This window comes from Calypte anna, chromosome 20, assembly GCF_003957555.1.
Source record: "Calypte anna isolate BGI_N300 chromosome 20, bCalAnn1_v1.p, whole genome shotgun sequence".
Taxonomy (NCBI): Eukaryota; Metazoa; Chordata; class Aves; order Apodiformes; family Trochilidae; genus Calypte; species Calypte anna.
The window spans coordinates 13,897,027-13,911,201 of record NC_044265.1 but is presented as its reverse complement, the minus strand read 5'-3'; the positions used below and the strand labels follow the sequence as shown (position 1 = coordinate 13,911,201).

Sequence of the window (14,175 nt, the reverse complement as noted above, 5' to 3'; positions counted from 1 at the left end):
AAGGCAGCAGCCCGGGAGGGCGAAGCCTCTGGTTTGGCAGGACTCCTCCTCAGCAGCTGGGGACCCGAGTTCAGGCTCAGCCCAAACGAAACAGAATTTAACACCTTAGAGGAAGAAATCGTTGTGCCTCGTGATTGTGTGCGTGTCACAAGAGCTGGAGGGGGTGGTTATCAGCGCTGGGTGCAGCCGGGGCCGGCTCACAGACTTTGGAGCCATGTTTTCAGCTTTGGCAACCCCATGCACACCCTGCACGTACTGGGGACACCCTGGGAAAAGGGTGCACAGCACCCCAGAAAGCACTGGGCTCGGCTCTATAACCATCAGGTGCTTTTCTGTATTAAGAGTGGTGCTTTGCAGGCAGGACTTCACACACAGCCTGTGCCTGGAGATGAATTTGCTGCCAGTATCAGAGATGGCACCTGGAGCAAATGGCCTGGAGCAAAGTTGTTGAAAACCCCTAAAAATACCCAACCGCCCTGAAAATACCCAATTGCTGAAGATACAGCAGCTCCTGCCCTCAAGATAGGGCACAGGAACCTTCACCCAGCTGCATGGAGAGGAAGCCCCCCTGGAACTTGCCCCCTGTCCTCCTCGGTGCCCACAGCCAGAGGACATCAGGACACTCACTGGGGTAGCACCAAAACCTCTCAAACTCACGTGTCTGGCAGGGTCCAGCGCCAGAAATTTCTCTTCCTTCTCCCACCCTCTCCCCTAAAGCAAACCCACTGCTCTTGCCCTCCTGCAGAAAACCCTCCAGGTATTTTTATCCTTGGTTCACTCCTCCCCGTGTTTTAGCAGAGCAGCACCCCCAAAATCAGCCCCACTCAGACAACCAAGACCCCCCCTTGTTTCCCCTGGGGTGCAGCCTGACCCCCTCCTTAACCCCCCAGGATACAGTCAGGGTGTCACAGGGTGTCCCCACCCCTGGGGCTTGGAGCATCTTTGCCCGGGTGCAGACAGCAGATGTGTTGTGTGCACATTTATACTGCAATATTCTATTTACATTTAACTAGCTATTTATATTTAAATAAAAGAGAAAAAAAAGACATCCTCTTGCCTCAGCCCAGCCCTGCAACCTCAGCTGTTGCAACCAGATGTAGAAATACAATCAACCAGCAGTGCTCTTTCAGAGAGAGAGAGAGAGAGAAAAAAAAAATTTATTAAGTGATGAAAGTGACCTGGCATCACTGCTGGCATCACTGCTGCTGCCAGCTCAGGATTGGAGAAACCCCAACACACCTCAAGCACCCCACTCCTTCCAGCCAGAGACGGGGTGAACGTGGCTGCAGCTGCCCCCAGAGGGAGCAGCAGGGAGACTCACAGTGAGTCCAGTGGGTAAAGGGGGCCAGGGGGGTCGGGCACCCACCCCAGAAGGGCTGCTCAGACCCCAAGGGGAGGGAACAGCAGCACCCAGTGAGGTGCTGGGACCAGGGATGGGCCTGATGCTGCACGGGGGTCACACCTGGGTGATGAGCACAGGATCCTGGGAGCACTGCCCTTCAGCTCAGGATCTTCACAACCCAAGGGGCTGCTTAAAAAAAATCCCAAGGAATGGATTTTATTTCCAAATTATTATTTTTTTTCAGAAAACTAGAAAGAGACCCCAAATCCTCAGAAATTACAGCTCCTCCCAGCCCTCTGGGTTTCTCCCTGCTCAGACCTGAGTTCCTTCCACAACCACTGTCAGGAGAGCTCCTGCTTGTCCCACCACCCAAAGCCACTGTCACACGCAGAAGCCACCCTGGGGGGGTCACACCTCTTCCTGCTTTCCCTGGCCACGCTCATCCCGTGGGCAGCCCGCTCCCGGGGTCCCCTCTGCCTTCCAGAGCCCCCCGGGGATGGGGAGCAGCCCCCCTGCATTGCCAGCTCTGTCACTGCCACCACCTCCCTGCCCTGCTCCTCTGCCACTGCCTGCAGGGGAGCCAGAGCTGGAGCTACAAGGGAATCGCTGTTCCAAGAGGACAGGGGCAGGGAGGCTTCACCAAAAAAGAAAAAAATAATAAAAAAAAAATCTCCTTTTTTCTTTGTTTTGTCCTCTCAAACAGGGCAGAGCACATCTCTGCTTTATCCCTTTTCTGGAGCATCTTTCCTCCCCTCCTTCTCTCTGAGTTGGATCTCCTCGTTAGTGACATGAGTCTCATTAACCTGTGCCCCTTGTTAACCTTCTCCCTGGGTCACAACACTTTTGTGTCACACAACTTGTGTCACACCGCTCGTGTCACACCGCTTGTGTCACACTGCTCCCGTGTCACACCCCTTGTGTTACTGCTGCCCTTGTGTCACTGCTCCCCTGGTGTCACACCGCTCGTGTGACCACTCCCCTGATGTCACCACTCCTCTTGTGTCACACCGCTTGTGTCACTGCTCCCCTCGTGTCACACCGCTCATGTCACTGCTCCCCTTGTGTCACCGCTCCCCTTGTGTCACACTGCTCGTGTCACACCGCTCGTGTTACTGCTGCCCTCGTGTCACCACTCCCCTGGTGTCACACTGCTCGTGTCACTGCTCCCCTGGTGTCACCACTCCCCTCGTGTCACACCGCTCGTGTCACTGCTCCCCTTGTGTCACCGCTCCCCTCGTGTCACACCGCTTGTGTCACCACTCCCCTCGTGTCACGTCGCTCGTGTCACCGCAACCCTGGTGTCACCACTCCCCTCGTGTCACGCCACTCGTGTCACCGCTCCCCGTCCCGCAGCCGGAGCAGAGGCAGTTCCCCCGGGGTGGTGGCACGGGCAGTGTCCCTCCAGGCCGAGTCCCCCCCCTTTTCACTTCTGCTCTGCCTCCTCGGCCACTGCAGTCACCTCGATGGCAGCGTGCTCGTCCCCGGTGACACCGGAGGGGACGGTCACCACCGTGCCACCGCCGCCACTCCCCCCGGGAGCCACCTGTGTCACGTTCTGGATGGCGGTGCCGAGTCCCGGCAGGGTCAGGAGCTGGAAGGGACTGACCACCTTCACCACCGTGCCGCCGTCCTGCACCGCCGCCGCGCTCAGCACCGTCAGGTTGGAAGCGTCCGGGTGGATCTCCACGGTCCCAGGAAAGGTGGATCCGGAGGAGGCCAGGACCGTGTAGCCTCCCAGAAGGGGGGAGGCCGGGGAGCTGGCAGCGGGGGGGGGTTGGGAGGGACCCTTCCCCAGCACCGTGGGCGGCAGAGCTGACACCACTTTGCCGAGGGGGAGGTTGGCGAGCTGGGAGACGGGCAGGCTGGGGGTGACGGCGAGCTGTGCCGGCTGGGACAGGACTTGGGAGGTGATGGCAGCAGGTCCGGAGGTGGCCCTGGTCAGCCGAGGGCGTTTTAAAGGTGTGGGGACAGAGACAGGAGTCAGGGTCATCAGGACGTTGTTGAGATGCTGGGATTTGTGCTTCAGCTCCTTCGCTCGCTTGCGGTGCTCGTCACACTGCTGCTCCAGAGCTGGGGAGAGCAAAAGGGTTGGGTTGGAAGGGACCTTGGAGATGATCCAGTCCCAACCCCACTGCCATGGGCAGGGACACCTCCCAGGATGTCCACCCAGGAGCACCAGCCCAGGGTGCTCCGAGCCCCATCCAACCTGGCCATGATTACTTCCAGGGATGGGGCAGCCACAGCTTCTCTGGGCCAGGGGCTCAGCACCCTCACACCAACAAATTGCTTTCAAATATCCAATCTAAATCTCCCCAGTTTCAGCTTGAAACCACTCCCATCACTCCACCTCCCTGTAAAAAGTCCCTCCCCAGTTTTCCTGGAGTCCCTGGAAGGTGCTCTAAGGTCTCCCCATTGCAGCCTTCTCTTCTCCAGGCTGAACACCCCCAACTCTCTCAGCTTGGCTCCAGGGCAGAGCTGCTCCACTTCTTTAAAAAAATCCAGCATGTCCTGGGGCTCACCTGCCAAATCCCGTGTGTACTGCTCCCTCGAGCGATCCATCTGGCACTTGTGGCTGGCCAGGACCTTCTTGACCAGGTCCAGCATCCCGAAGTTCTGGACCACATTGTTGAGTAAAACAGCATCTTGAAAAACAAGATAATGGATCTTTGAGGAGAGCAAAATTCCAGACACAAAGTACTCAGGGCTTGGTAAAAAGTCACCCGAGAGCAAAGAGGCTGAGCTGAGACAGCCAGAGTCTGTGGGAGGGTAACACGAGAGGCTGGGGAAGAGGAGAAGACTGGAGAAGTCATGAGAAAGTGCAAGAGGTCACAAGCATATAAACAGCCCCCTCCTGCTGAGCAGGGCTGATAAGAAATCTGCTGGCAGGGAGCTGGCTGCTGCATCGTTATTCCAGTGGCCTAAATTCCACCTCAGTTCCCCAGCCAAGTGCTTGTCCAGACCCTGAGCCAGCAGATAGGAAGCCCCAGGCACAGGGAATTGGGGCACTGAGGCCACCTAAAGCATCCCCAAGTGCAGCTGAGACCCTGCCCAGAGAGCAGCCAGGAATGGGTTTTATTTCTGATGAACAATATCCCTGCAGTGCCATCCAGACATCCCTAAGGAGAAACCCCCCCACCCCAAGTCCCCCCTCCTGAGCTGCCTCTGCCCCTGGTCAGGTCCTTACCCCCGAGCTGCAGAGGGGGGTCCTGTGCTCGCTGCTGCAAACCCTTCATGGTCTCCACAAGCTCCTGGTGGAACTCATGGATCACTTCTTCCAGGAGCCCCGTGTCCTTCAGGGCTCTCCAGAAAGCAAAGGTGTCATCTGGAGAGAGAGAAAGCAAGGGAGAAGCTCAGAGTCCTGCAGAGGGTTTTAATGGTGAGCTCAGGCTCCTCTCCCCACCCCTGTGAGGGTGAAGCTTGGTCTGCAGGCAGAGCAGGATCCTCACGGGGGGCAGAACATGCATTGCCCAGAGAGGGGCATTGTCACCCAGAGAGGGGACACCCCTGCTACAGAACAGCCCATCACCCAGTGGCAACCCCAGGGGAGGCTGCTCCAAGCAAGAGGGGTGCTGCTCCTCATCCCTGCTGTCTCCTTTTCTCCCTGCTCCAGCTCTCCCCCCATCCTCTGCCCAGCAGGATCCCCAGCCCTACCTCCAATGCTGCTGCTCCAGTCACTGGCATCCTCACAGGTTTCTATGGTGATGGTGGCTGGGGAGCCGTTCACTGCAACCAGCAGCAAAGGAGAAAAAAAAGAAAAAAAAAAAAAAGAAATTAAAAAAAAAATTCCCCAGTCCTGATTTTTCTCTCTATTATCTTTCACAGGCTGCTTCTGAGGGAAATGCTCCCCTGCTGCATTGCTGCAACTTCTCCTCTTTACTGCAGAGGAGGCACTTGGATCTGGAGGGAGCTCTGGGAGAGGGGGGTGAGGCACGATGCCAGGAGCCCTGATTTTTCCACACTGGAGTGCAATACCCCAGGGATTGCTGCTGCAACCCTTGCACACAAGAACAGATGTCTGAGAGCAGCCATTCCCCCCCCCCTTCCCCCCTTGTGGACACACCAGTCCTGCTTAGAGCAGAAGTCAAACAGATTTAGAGTCTGATTTAGGCTCTGTGGGGCTGCTCTGAACTCTCAGAAGCAAAAGGAGTTAAAAAAACAGAAAAGTATTTCAAAACCAGAGAGCTTTCCAATAAATGGGTCACTTGTAATTACAGATAAAATTAACTTTAGGGCTACAACTATAGAATTTTAATCACTTAAATTATCCTTTTCAGGTCATGCAGGGTTACAGAGCAACTAGGTGAGATACTGAACCCCTCTAACACCACCTCTGCCTACCTCTGCTATGAGGCTTCCTGCAAGAGAGAAAGCAGAAGGAAAAAGAACCCACAAAGCCAAAAAAAAAAAGGGAACTGTAAGAGGGTTGGGCATGCAGCCTCTGTTGTGCTTCAGGGCCCCTGCTGAGGGTGCCTGGGATGGCTGGACATACCCTCAGCAGAAGCAGGGGTCAGAGGGATGTACTCTGTTGAGGTCTGGCTGGTCAGGGACACCCTGGCCCCTGTCAGGTCGATTTTGGTGCTCCTGCAGGTGTTGGAACAGACCTTTGTGTGCTGGTAGAAATCCAGCTCTCCTGAGTCCATGATCTTCCTGAAAGAGAGGAAGCAGAGGGACAGAGAGGTCAGGGGGAGCAGAGAGCTCCAGACACAGCTCCTGGCAGCCTCCACCCCTGAAACTTCTCAAAGTCCCAGATGAAAAGCAAAAGCCAGGCAAGGAACCCCTCTGGATTTCCCTTGGCAGCTGTGCCCTGACCTTAGAGGCAGCATTAACTAAAAAGCAATTAAACCAGCATCCCCAGCCTGCTCCCTCCTGGCCACACACACAAATCCAACCCCCTCCAGTGGTCACAAAGCCCTTCAGGAGCCTGTGATGGGGAGGAAAAACCCCAAATTACTCCCCAGGCACCAGGATAAAAGCAAAGCCATGGGACAGGCCACAGTTGGGGCCACCAGGCTGTTACTAAGACAAACGTTTGGTGGCACATTTGTTCTCTCAGCAGTGAGTGCTGAAGGTTCTGTCCCACCCCACCAACACCCCCCAGGAAGAAGGGGGCTCTGGGGATCCCAGGAGGAGACCAAACCTCAGCATGATCCCGTTCATCCGGATCGCCCGCTTCCAATCCTTCAGGGTTGATTTGCCAGCCAGGTGGACAAACTCCTTGGGACTAATGAGGTGATCATCAAACTGCCAGAGACACAAGTGTGAGAGGGGTGTGACAAGCCAGAAAACAATGAGAGCATGTCCTGCAGCCCCAAGGCCCCTTTTAGGAACCACCCCCAAACCAGGTGGCTGACACACACACTTCCCCCCCTCTGAAACATTGACACAGTTAAAAAAAATAAATACTTGAAGCCAAATATTGTTTCTGTGGCTCTTGCCAGTTGCTGGGAGCCAAGGGCTTGGGGTGTGTGCAGCACAGAGGAGTTTGCTGAATGCCCAAGCACAGGGAAAACACCTGGTGCTGGTGCTGCTCAGAGCCAGGAGCTGCTCCTGCTCTGGGGACATTTGGGTCCAGGGGACACAGCACACCCTGTGCCAGCAAGAGGAGAATCAGTTTGGTCTTTGACCTCCTGCAACAAGCCCAACCATGGCTATCAGCCCAACCTCCAGCCCTGCACCCACCCAGCCTTCTCCCTTCTTTTATTGCCCTACACACCCAGCTGGAGCCCCAGCCCATGAGCTGCTTGCAGATGTAGGCAGGTCTCTGAAGAGCTGCTTTACAGCAGAAAGGGTTTCCCAAGACTGTGGGCTTTGGTGCAAAGAGAGGATTAAGTTTAGGCAGCAGCAGTGCTCATCCTCTGCTTGGGGATGGCAAGGACCACCTCTCCTCCAAGGGGCAAGGCCCATCCTTTGGCAAGCCCAGAGGGGCATTCCCTCAGCAGGGCATCATTCAGTCCCTGGGCAAACAGCAGCCTCATTCACAGGATTTGCCTGAATTCATGCAAATTTTAACCACAAGTTATCCAGAGTCTCTTCAGGAGGTCCCCTCCCAATAAACCTCTCAACAAATTCTCTGCTTTCGAACTGAGCAAACTCTGGAAGCACCCAAATTTCTCAACCTCTCCACCAATTCAGCCAAACTGAGGCAGTGCCTCTCCAGCCAGCACTGCTCAACTTGAGCCAAGAAGACCAAAACACCAAGAAAATTTCCTCCTCTCCCACCACGACCTGGTTCTGATGCAAAGCAGCTTTCCAAAGATCATCCAAAGCAGGACAGACCCAGTGAGCCTGTGACATGGCCCAAGTCCAGCCCTGGGGCCCTTTCCTCTCACCTGCACACACTTGACATTGATCCCAGGGCACACAAACTTCCTCCAGATGAGGTTGGCTTTGCTGTCCCCACAGGTGATGGGGTAGACAATCTCTGCCTCCAAACTGTCCTCATCTTCAGCCATCTTCACTTCTCACAGGGAACACGGGAAGGGAGAGAGCAAAAAGAAATGTGATTCACAGTCCCTGGTTTGCCCCCCTCCCAGGCACAGTGCTGAGGCAGTTCTGAAGCTTAGAGTTAACAAAAAAAAATAATTAATATGTAGATGATGCAGGTGGGTGTGTGGGGTTTGTGGCCACCACTCACTTGCAGCTTGCTACTAAAGCATCCAACCAGCCAAACCCCTCAGGCAAAACAGCACAGGCAGAGTTATCCCCATCTTGCTGCAGCTGAGGTTGTGAAACCCGAGAAGTCAGTGGCCAGGGCTGGAAAAATCCAATTCTCCATAAAAATGAATGATGTATTTTGGGTAATTATACATTCCCTTCTCGTTTTAGAAGGCAGCTGGGTGCAAGGCAGCCCCAGCACAGCTGGTCACACTCCTTTGCTCTGCTAAATTTACTTTTACCTGTCACCAAAGCCAGCCAGTTTGCTGCAAAACTGACACCCCCATCACCAGCTGGAAGGGCAGGAGCCAGCAGTGGCCACACACAGGGTCTCACCCTGCACCAGGAGAGGGCAGCAGTAACCCAGCAGCAGCTGTGGCTTCCTTCCCTCACCCAGCCCCTGCACCTCCCCAGCTCCCAGGAAAACACCCCTGGGACTCCCAGGAGAGCATCCTTGGAAATACATCCTTGGACCCCCAGGAGAACAACCCCAGGAGAGCATTCTTGGAAAAACATCCCTGGGAGAACATAGCTGGGACCCTCAGGAGAGCATCCCTGGGCCCTCTGGGCCATCTCCAGCACAAGGTTGTGCCACATAAGGGTGGTGGAACTGGCACAGCTCCACTGAGGGGCTGCAGCCTGGGCTGAACCTACCTAGAACTGCTTCCTTCAGATGTGTGGAGGCTGTGAAGGCAGCAGCAGCAGCAGCAGCTGCATTTTCAGTCTCCAGTGTGTCTTCATTGATGTCACCACTGGGAAGAGTGGGAGAGGCAGAGTTAAGCCACACACATGTGCCACCCCCACAACCCTACGCCCCATGGAGACAGACCTGGCTTCAGAAGGCACTGGGAATACCTTTTCCCACAGGAGCCAGAAATCAGCTCTGGTTTTGAGAAGCTCAGCTCCACGTTTCCCCAGCCCAGAGCCCTGCAGGGGCAGGAGCACTGCCAGCAGCCCACCCTGCTCCACCTCACCTTCCTTTTCATCCCAGCCCCACAGAGCTGCCCCTGGCACAGCCCATGCTGGGGAGCTGGCATGGAGGGATGCTGGCAGCACAGCCCCTGGCTCAGAAGTGGCTGCCAGCCTCTGGCAGCTTTGCCTGGGATAATTTCCCCAGGAAAAAACAGGGGGGGAAGAGGCAGGCACTGCTGGGGTGATGGCCCCGGGATGCTCCCAGCAGCCAGGCTGCAAGGAGCAACAGGAGTTTGACAAACCCTAACAGAGGACCTGTGAGCAGAGATAACATAACTGTGAGCTGTAAACCCTGGTGATCCAGTCCCTGAGCTTCTTACAGCCCAAGATACCCAAGATATTAACTGAGAGGTGGCTAAGCAACTGCTTTCATCCACGTCTAATTACTGCAGCAAGCTCGTCCTGCAGGGGCAGGGGGCAAAGCAGGTTAACTTTTCACACTTGAGCATACAAACTTCCAAAGGAAACCTGTCAGGAGAAAATAAACCCCAAATCTGCCCCTGTCTGGCACCACGAGGTGAACTCAAATGGTCCTGGTGACTCACTGGCAACCACATTTCCCACCCCCCGTGCCACGGGACGAGTGAATTCAAGAGCAACTGGTTTTTCCATTGTGGCCTCCTAACCCACAGCTGTGGGGTGGAACTGCAGCTTCAAAGCAACTCCAAAGCAGTCTTCCCCTTGCCAGCTGCAGGGCAGGCACCCACCCAAGGAGCACCCAGAGAGAGGAACCAGTGTGGGTGGCAGCTTGGCTTCACGGGGTGAAAAACTCAGGAGGTAAGCACAGAATCAGGGACTGGCCAGGAGTGAGAGCTGGAGGCATCCTCAGAGGGAGGGAGAAAAAGCCTGGATATCACCCAGTGACCAGCAACCCAGACCCCAGGAGGTAAAGGTGATGGATAACACAAATGGAGCCACCCAGGTAACTCAGAGCCAACAAGTTTGCTGGGGAGTACTGCAGGAGTGGGATTCTGACAGGAGAAAAAGGGAAGGATTGTAACCTGGATCTTCCTCATCACTTTGGTTCCCCCATCTCCCCAGCTGCACCTGGAGAACAGCCAACACCACCACCTCAGCAGCACAGGGGGTGTGCAGAGCCCAGCACCCCCCAGCCCTGCCCCACCACATCCAAAACCTCCACGGATTTCTCCAGAGAAAATCCTCTGAAGAGAGGCAGCACCCCAGGCAGAGCTTCCTCCAGGACTCCAGTGCATTCACACCACTCCAAAAAAAAAGGACCAAAAGGAACAATTGGGAGAACTAACCCAGCCCACCCTGTACCCTCTGGAGAAAAACCAACCAACCAACTTCCACTGCTTCTGTGAAAAAATTCTGTGTCTGCCCTGGAGATGTAACTGGGCTGAGGGGGAGGGAAAAACCACAAAAAAGGTGAGATTTCCCCCCACCCCATTCCAGAGGCAGCATGAGGCAGGTGCAGGAGGAAACCCAAACACCTCCCCACACCAAAACTCATCCCACCCAGCCAGTTCCTGGGTGCCCTGGGGAAGGCAGGGGGGTGGCTCCCACCTTCCCCTCCCCAGGAGGCTGCAGAAAGCAGAGCAGGAGGTGGGTGCAGATGGAGCAAGGGGCTGGTGGCTCCTTTCTGCTCTGCTCTCACCTCCCCTGGAAACTGGAGAGAGAAAAAAGACCCCAGCAGAAACCTGTGCTGGGGCTGCTGGGCAGAAACACAACCACCTCATCACAGCTGAGCCAGTGGTGGATGGAAGAGAAAAGCTTCTTGCTTGTGCCTATCTCCCCGTTTCCCTTTCCAGTCCATCTTAAAAACACATCAACTAATGAAGCCCTGAACAACTGCTGGCATCTTTTTTTTTTTTTTTTCCTAGAACCAGACCCAGAGGAGGATGAGGAAAAGGCATCACCCCCCAAACTGAGTTTGGTTTTGAAGTTGCCACACAAGACAAACTGAAAGCCCATGCAAGTGGCAACCAAACCAACTCCAGGGGCCTACCAAGGAACTGGAGATTGCCTGAGCATCACTGAGGTCCCCAAGGGGAGCAGTGACACAGGAGGTGACAAAACACAACCCCAGCCCAGCTGGCATCAACCACAGGTGGGTGATCTTCCAGCGTGTCACCTCAGCACACACCAGACCCTGTCTCTTACCTGTGCTGGGACAGGTTGGTGGTGACCAGCACCGTTTTCACCTCCTCCATGCCACCTCCATCCATGGCACCATCTGGTGTTGTCACCACCACCACCTCCTCCATGTGGACACTGACATCTGGAGTGGCCATGGCAAGGCAGGAGTGGGCAACGATGGGCAGGGAGAGCCCCGGGTCAGCAGCTGCCTGTGGAGACACGAGGGGAAGCTCCACATCAAGAGGAGTCCCTGGAAAAACTGGTTGGGAGGCTGCAGGGAATCCGTGTTCTGAAGGAGAAAGGGATGAGCAACTTCCCAACTGCTCCATCCTGAGAGGAAGAATGGGGGGAGGCTCCCCCCAACCTGGGCTCTGCAGGTGATGGGTGCAAGGAAAGGGCTGGGACACAGGAGGGGTGAGGGGCAGAAGATGAGAAAAAAAAAACCAGCCCTGGGATTCACCAGAGCCTGGATGAGGACACTCAGAGGGGTGATGGGTTTCCATATGGATCTCAAACCATCTCAGGAGGACTCTGGGCTGCTGGAGGAGCTCATCACTGCCTCCCCAGTGGCAGCAACAAGGACTGTCCCCTCCTCCAAAGTCATACACACACACAAAAAAACAAATTAAGAAAAAAGACTTTAAATCTGCAGAAACAGAGTGACATCTGAAAACTACTTCCAAGTGAGTGTTTCTAATAATCAATCAGCAGTAGATTTAAGCCAGGATTTAAAAACACCTTCAACACCCACCCCTGCCAAAGCCACGGTAAAAGAAACCTGGGAAAAAAACCCAAACCTGGTCAACTAAAGTCAAGAGGGGCTGGGAGGGCACCTCTGTCCCAGCTGCTCCAGTCCTGGAGATATGGGGCACCAAAACCTGCAGGGAACCCTCACCCCACAGCTGCTTTCCTGGGGATTTTAAGTAATTTTCCAAATTAAGGTGGTTTTAAGTCCTTCAAGCAATAGAAGGAAGAACCAAACACCCCTGGTGACACCCATGTGCATACAAATCCCCCAAACACCCGAGGGATTAATCCCATTGCAAGGGTGATGCCCTGGAATTACCATTTATTTAGAGCCCTAAAAAAACCCCTCTGCAAAATCACCTGGGCCAGAGCAGAACTGCTGCTGCTCCTCAGCAGAACCTTCCCTCCAGCTGAGCACTCGTGGGCTCCACACAGGAACCAAGGGAAAAGAAATTTATTTTTCCCCAAACCTGACAGTTTTGGTGCAAGCTGACATTTAATTTTTTTTGTGTGTGTTATTTTTTTTATTTTTTAAACCTTTACCCCTAAACCTTTCCTAGGTTTGGGGTCACTCTGCCTGGTTTGGGGATGGGTTCAACCCCCCGAGTGTTGCTCAGACAGCTCTGGGCAGGAACCAGCATGGTGTGGGGAAGACTTTGGGCAAAAAAATAACCCAAATAATCAGCAGGGGTGGGGGGCAGTGGGGTGGGGGATGTAAGGGACCCATGCACACCCCTCCTGGTGCACCTCGGGGGGCAGCGAGCAAGCTGCAAGTGCAGGGAGGGTTTGGGGTGAGATGGGGAAAAATAATAATAAAGAGAAAACTTAAAAATAGCATTGGAGCAGGGGGAGAGAATTCTGGGGGGGGGGGGGGACATAGAGTGGGGAGGGGGGGACAGAGCTGCATGGGGGTAGCAAGCAAGGGGAGGGGGCTGCAGCAGGTGCAGGAGGGGCTGCAGGGTGGGTGGGGGTGCATGGGGGGCTGGGGCTGTGCAAATGGGGGGGAACAGAGAGGTGGGAGGTTGGGGGGTGCAGGGGGTGGGGGTCACAGAGAGGAGATGCATGGGGGGGGTCGTAGAGAGGGGTTGCTGGGGTTGGATTGCACGGGGGGGTGCATGGAGTGGGGGTGCACAGGAAGGTTGCAGAGAAGGGGTGCACAGGGAGGGGGGCTCTGGAGGGGTGCACAGGGAGGGGGTACACAGAACGGGGGGGTACACAGAGGAGGGGGGCACAGAGGAGGGGTACACAGAGGATGGGTTCACAGAGGAGGGGTACACAGAGGAGGGGGGGTACACAGAAGGGGGGGTACACAGAGAGGGGGGGTACACAGAAGGGGGGGGGGGTTCACAGAGAGGGGGGGGGTTCACAGAGAGGGGGGGGGGTGATGTCTCCACGCTCAGAACTCCCCGGACACGCTGCGTGGGGGGGGGTTCACGCTGCTCCTCGTGCCCGGTCGGGGGGTTCCCCTTCTGCCCCCCCCTTTCCTCTACCCCCCCCTCCAAGCCCCCCCATCCCGTATCGGGCCAGCGCGCGTTCCCGCCGGCAGCTCCGTTCGCGCTGCCAGAGAGGAGCGGGGGGGGTTGCGGAGGAGGAGGGGGGGGGGGGTGGTGCGGGGGGTGTGTGTGGTGTGTGTGCGTGGGGGGGGGGGGGGGGTGCGTGGGCGCGCTCACGCTGGCAGCGCCGGGAGCGCGGGAGGGAGGGGGAAGAGAGGAGGAGGAGGAGGAGGAGGAGGAGGAGGAGGAGGAGGAGGAGGAGAAGGGGGGGTTGTGGGGGGGCGGCCGGGCGCTGCCGCCGTCTCCTGCCGCTGCCGTAACGTCCTGACGCTCCGCAGGGACCCGCCGGACGGACGGCGCGTGCGGAGGAGGCCCCGCCGCGGGCGTACGGCGGAGCACGGCGCTTACCTCAGGCCGGGGTCCCGCTGCCCCGGCTCCGGCTCCGGCAGCTCCGGCTCGGCGGCGGGCGGTGGGTGCGGGGAAGGAGGGAGGGAAGGGAGGCAGGGAAAGGGGGGGGGGGGTGTTGGGGGGGATGTGTGTGTGTTGGGGGGGGAAGGGGGGGGGAAAGGGAAGGGGGGGGGGGGAAGCGGGGCTCCGCCGCGCGGCTCTCTCAGCCCCCGCGCATGCGCAGGGCCCGGCCCGGGACTTTTTTCGCGAGGGCGCCGCGGCCCCAAGTGCTGTGAAATAGGGACCGGGCAGCGGCACTGCGCCTGCGCTGCCCCCACACCGGGGGGGGGAACCGGCACGGGGGCTGCGGGGGTCGCGCCCGGGAGAGAGGGGAGGGGGATCCTTCCAGGTCTTAACACCCACCCCCCGTGCTCCTGCACCTCTCTTGGGTCCCGCGTCTCCCCCCGAGCCTTGCAAAGG

The 14,175-nt window shown here is 56.7% G+C and overlaps 1 protein-coding gene across 3 annotated transcripts; it reads right to left on the bottom strand.

Annotated features, from left to right (window-relative positions):
• Positions 1-1,138: 1,138 nt before the first annotated feature.
• On the bottom strand, positions 1,139-13,820 carry GMEB2 (glucocorticoid modulatory element binding protein 2). 3 transcript variants are annotated; one of them, XR_003988404.1, is made up of 11 exons: positions 13,717-13,820; positions 11,093-11,277; positions 8,651-8,748; positions 7,672-7,802; positions 6,480-6,583; positions 5,832-5,989; positions 4,994-5,065; positions 4,527-4,664; positions 3,862-3,984; positions 2,332-3,412; positions 1,139-2,198 (listed from the first exon to the last, which is right to left on the bottom strand). XR_003988404.1 is itself a non-coding variant. In XM_030462916.1 (10 exons), the coding sequence occupies exons 2-10, from the start codon at positions 11,221-11,223 to the stop codon at positions 2,766-2,768; spliced, it is 1,602 nt and encodes a 533-aa protein (XP_030318776.1). In that variant the 5' UTR covers positions 11,224-11,277; positions 13,717-13,820; the 3' UTR covers positions 1,139-2,765. The 3 variants fall into 3 exon arrangements, 2 of the variants coding, with proteins under 2 accessions (XP_030318776.1, XP_030318777.1); XM_030462916.1 differs by having other exon boundaries at positions 1,139-3,412; XM_030462917.1 differs by having other exon boundaries at positions 1,139-3,412; positions 7,672-7,799.
• Between the last annotated feature and the right edge of the window lie 355 nt (positions 13,821-14,175).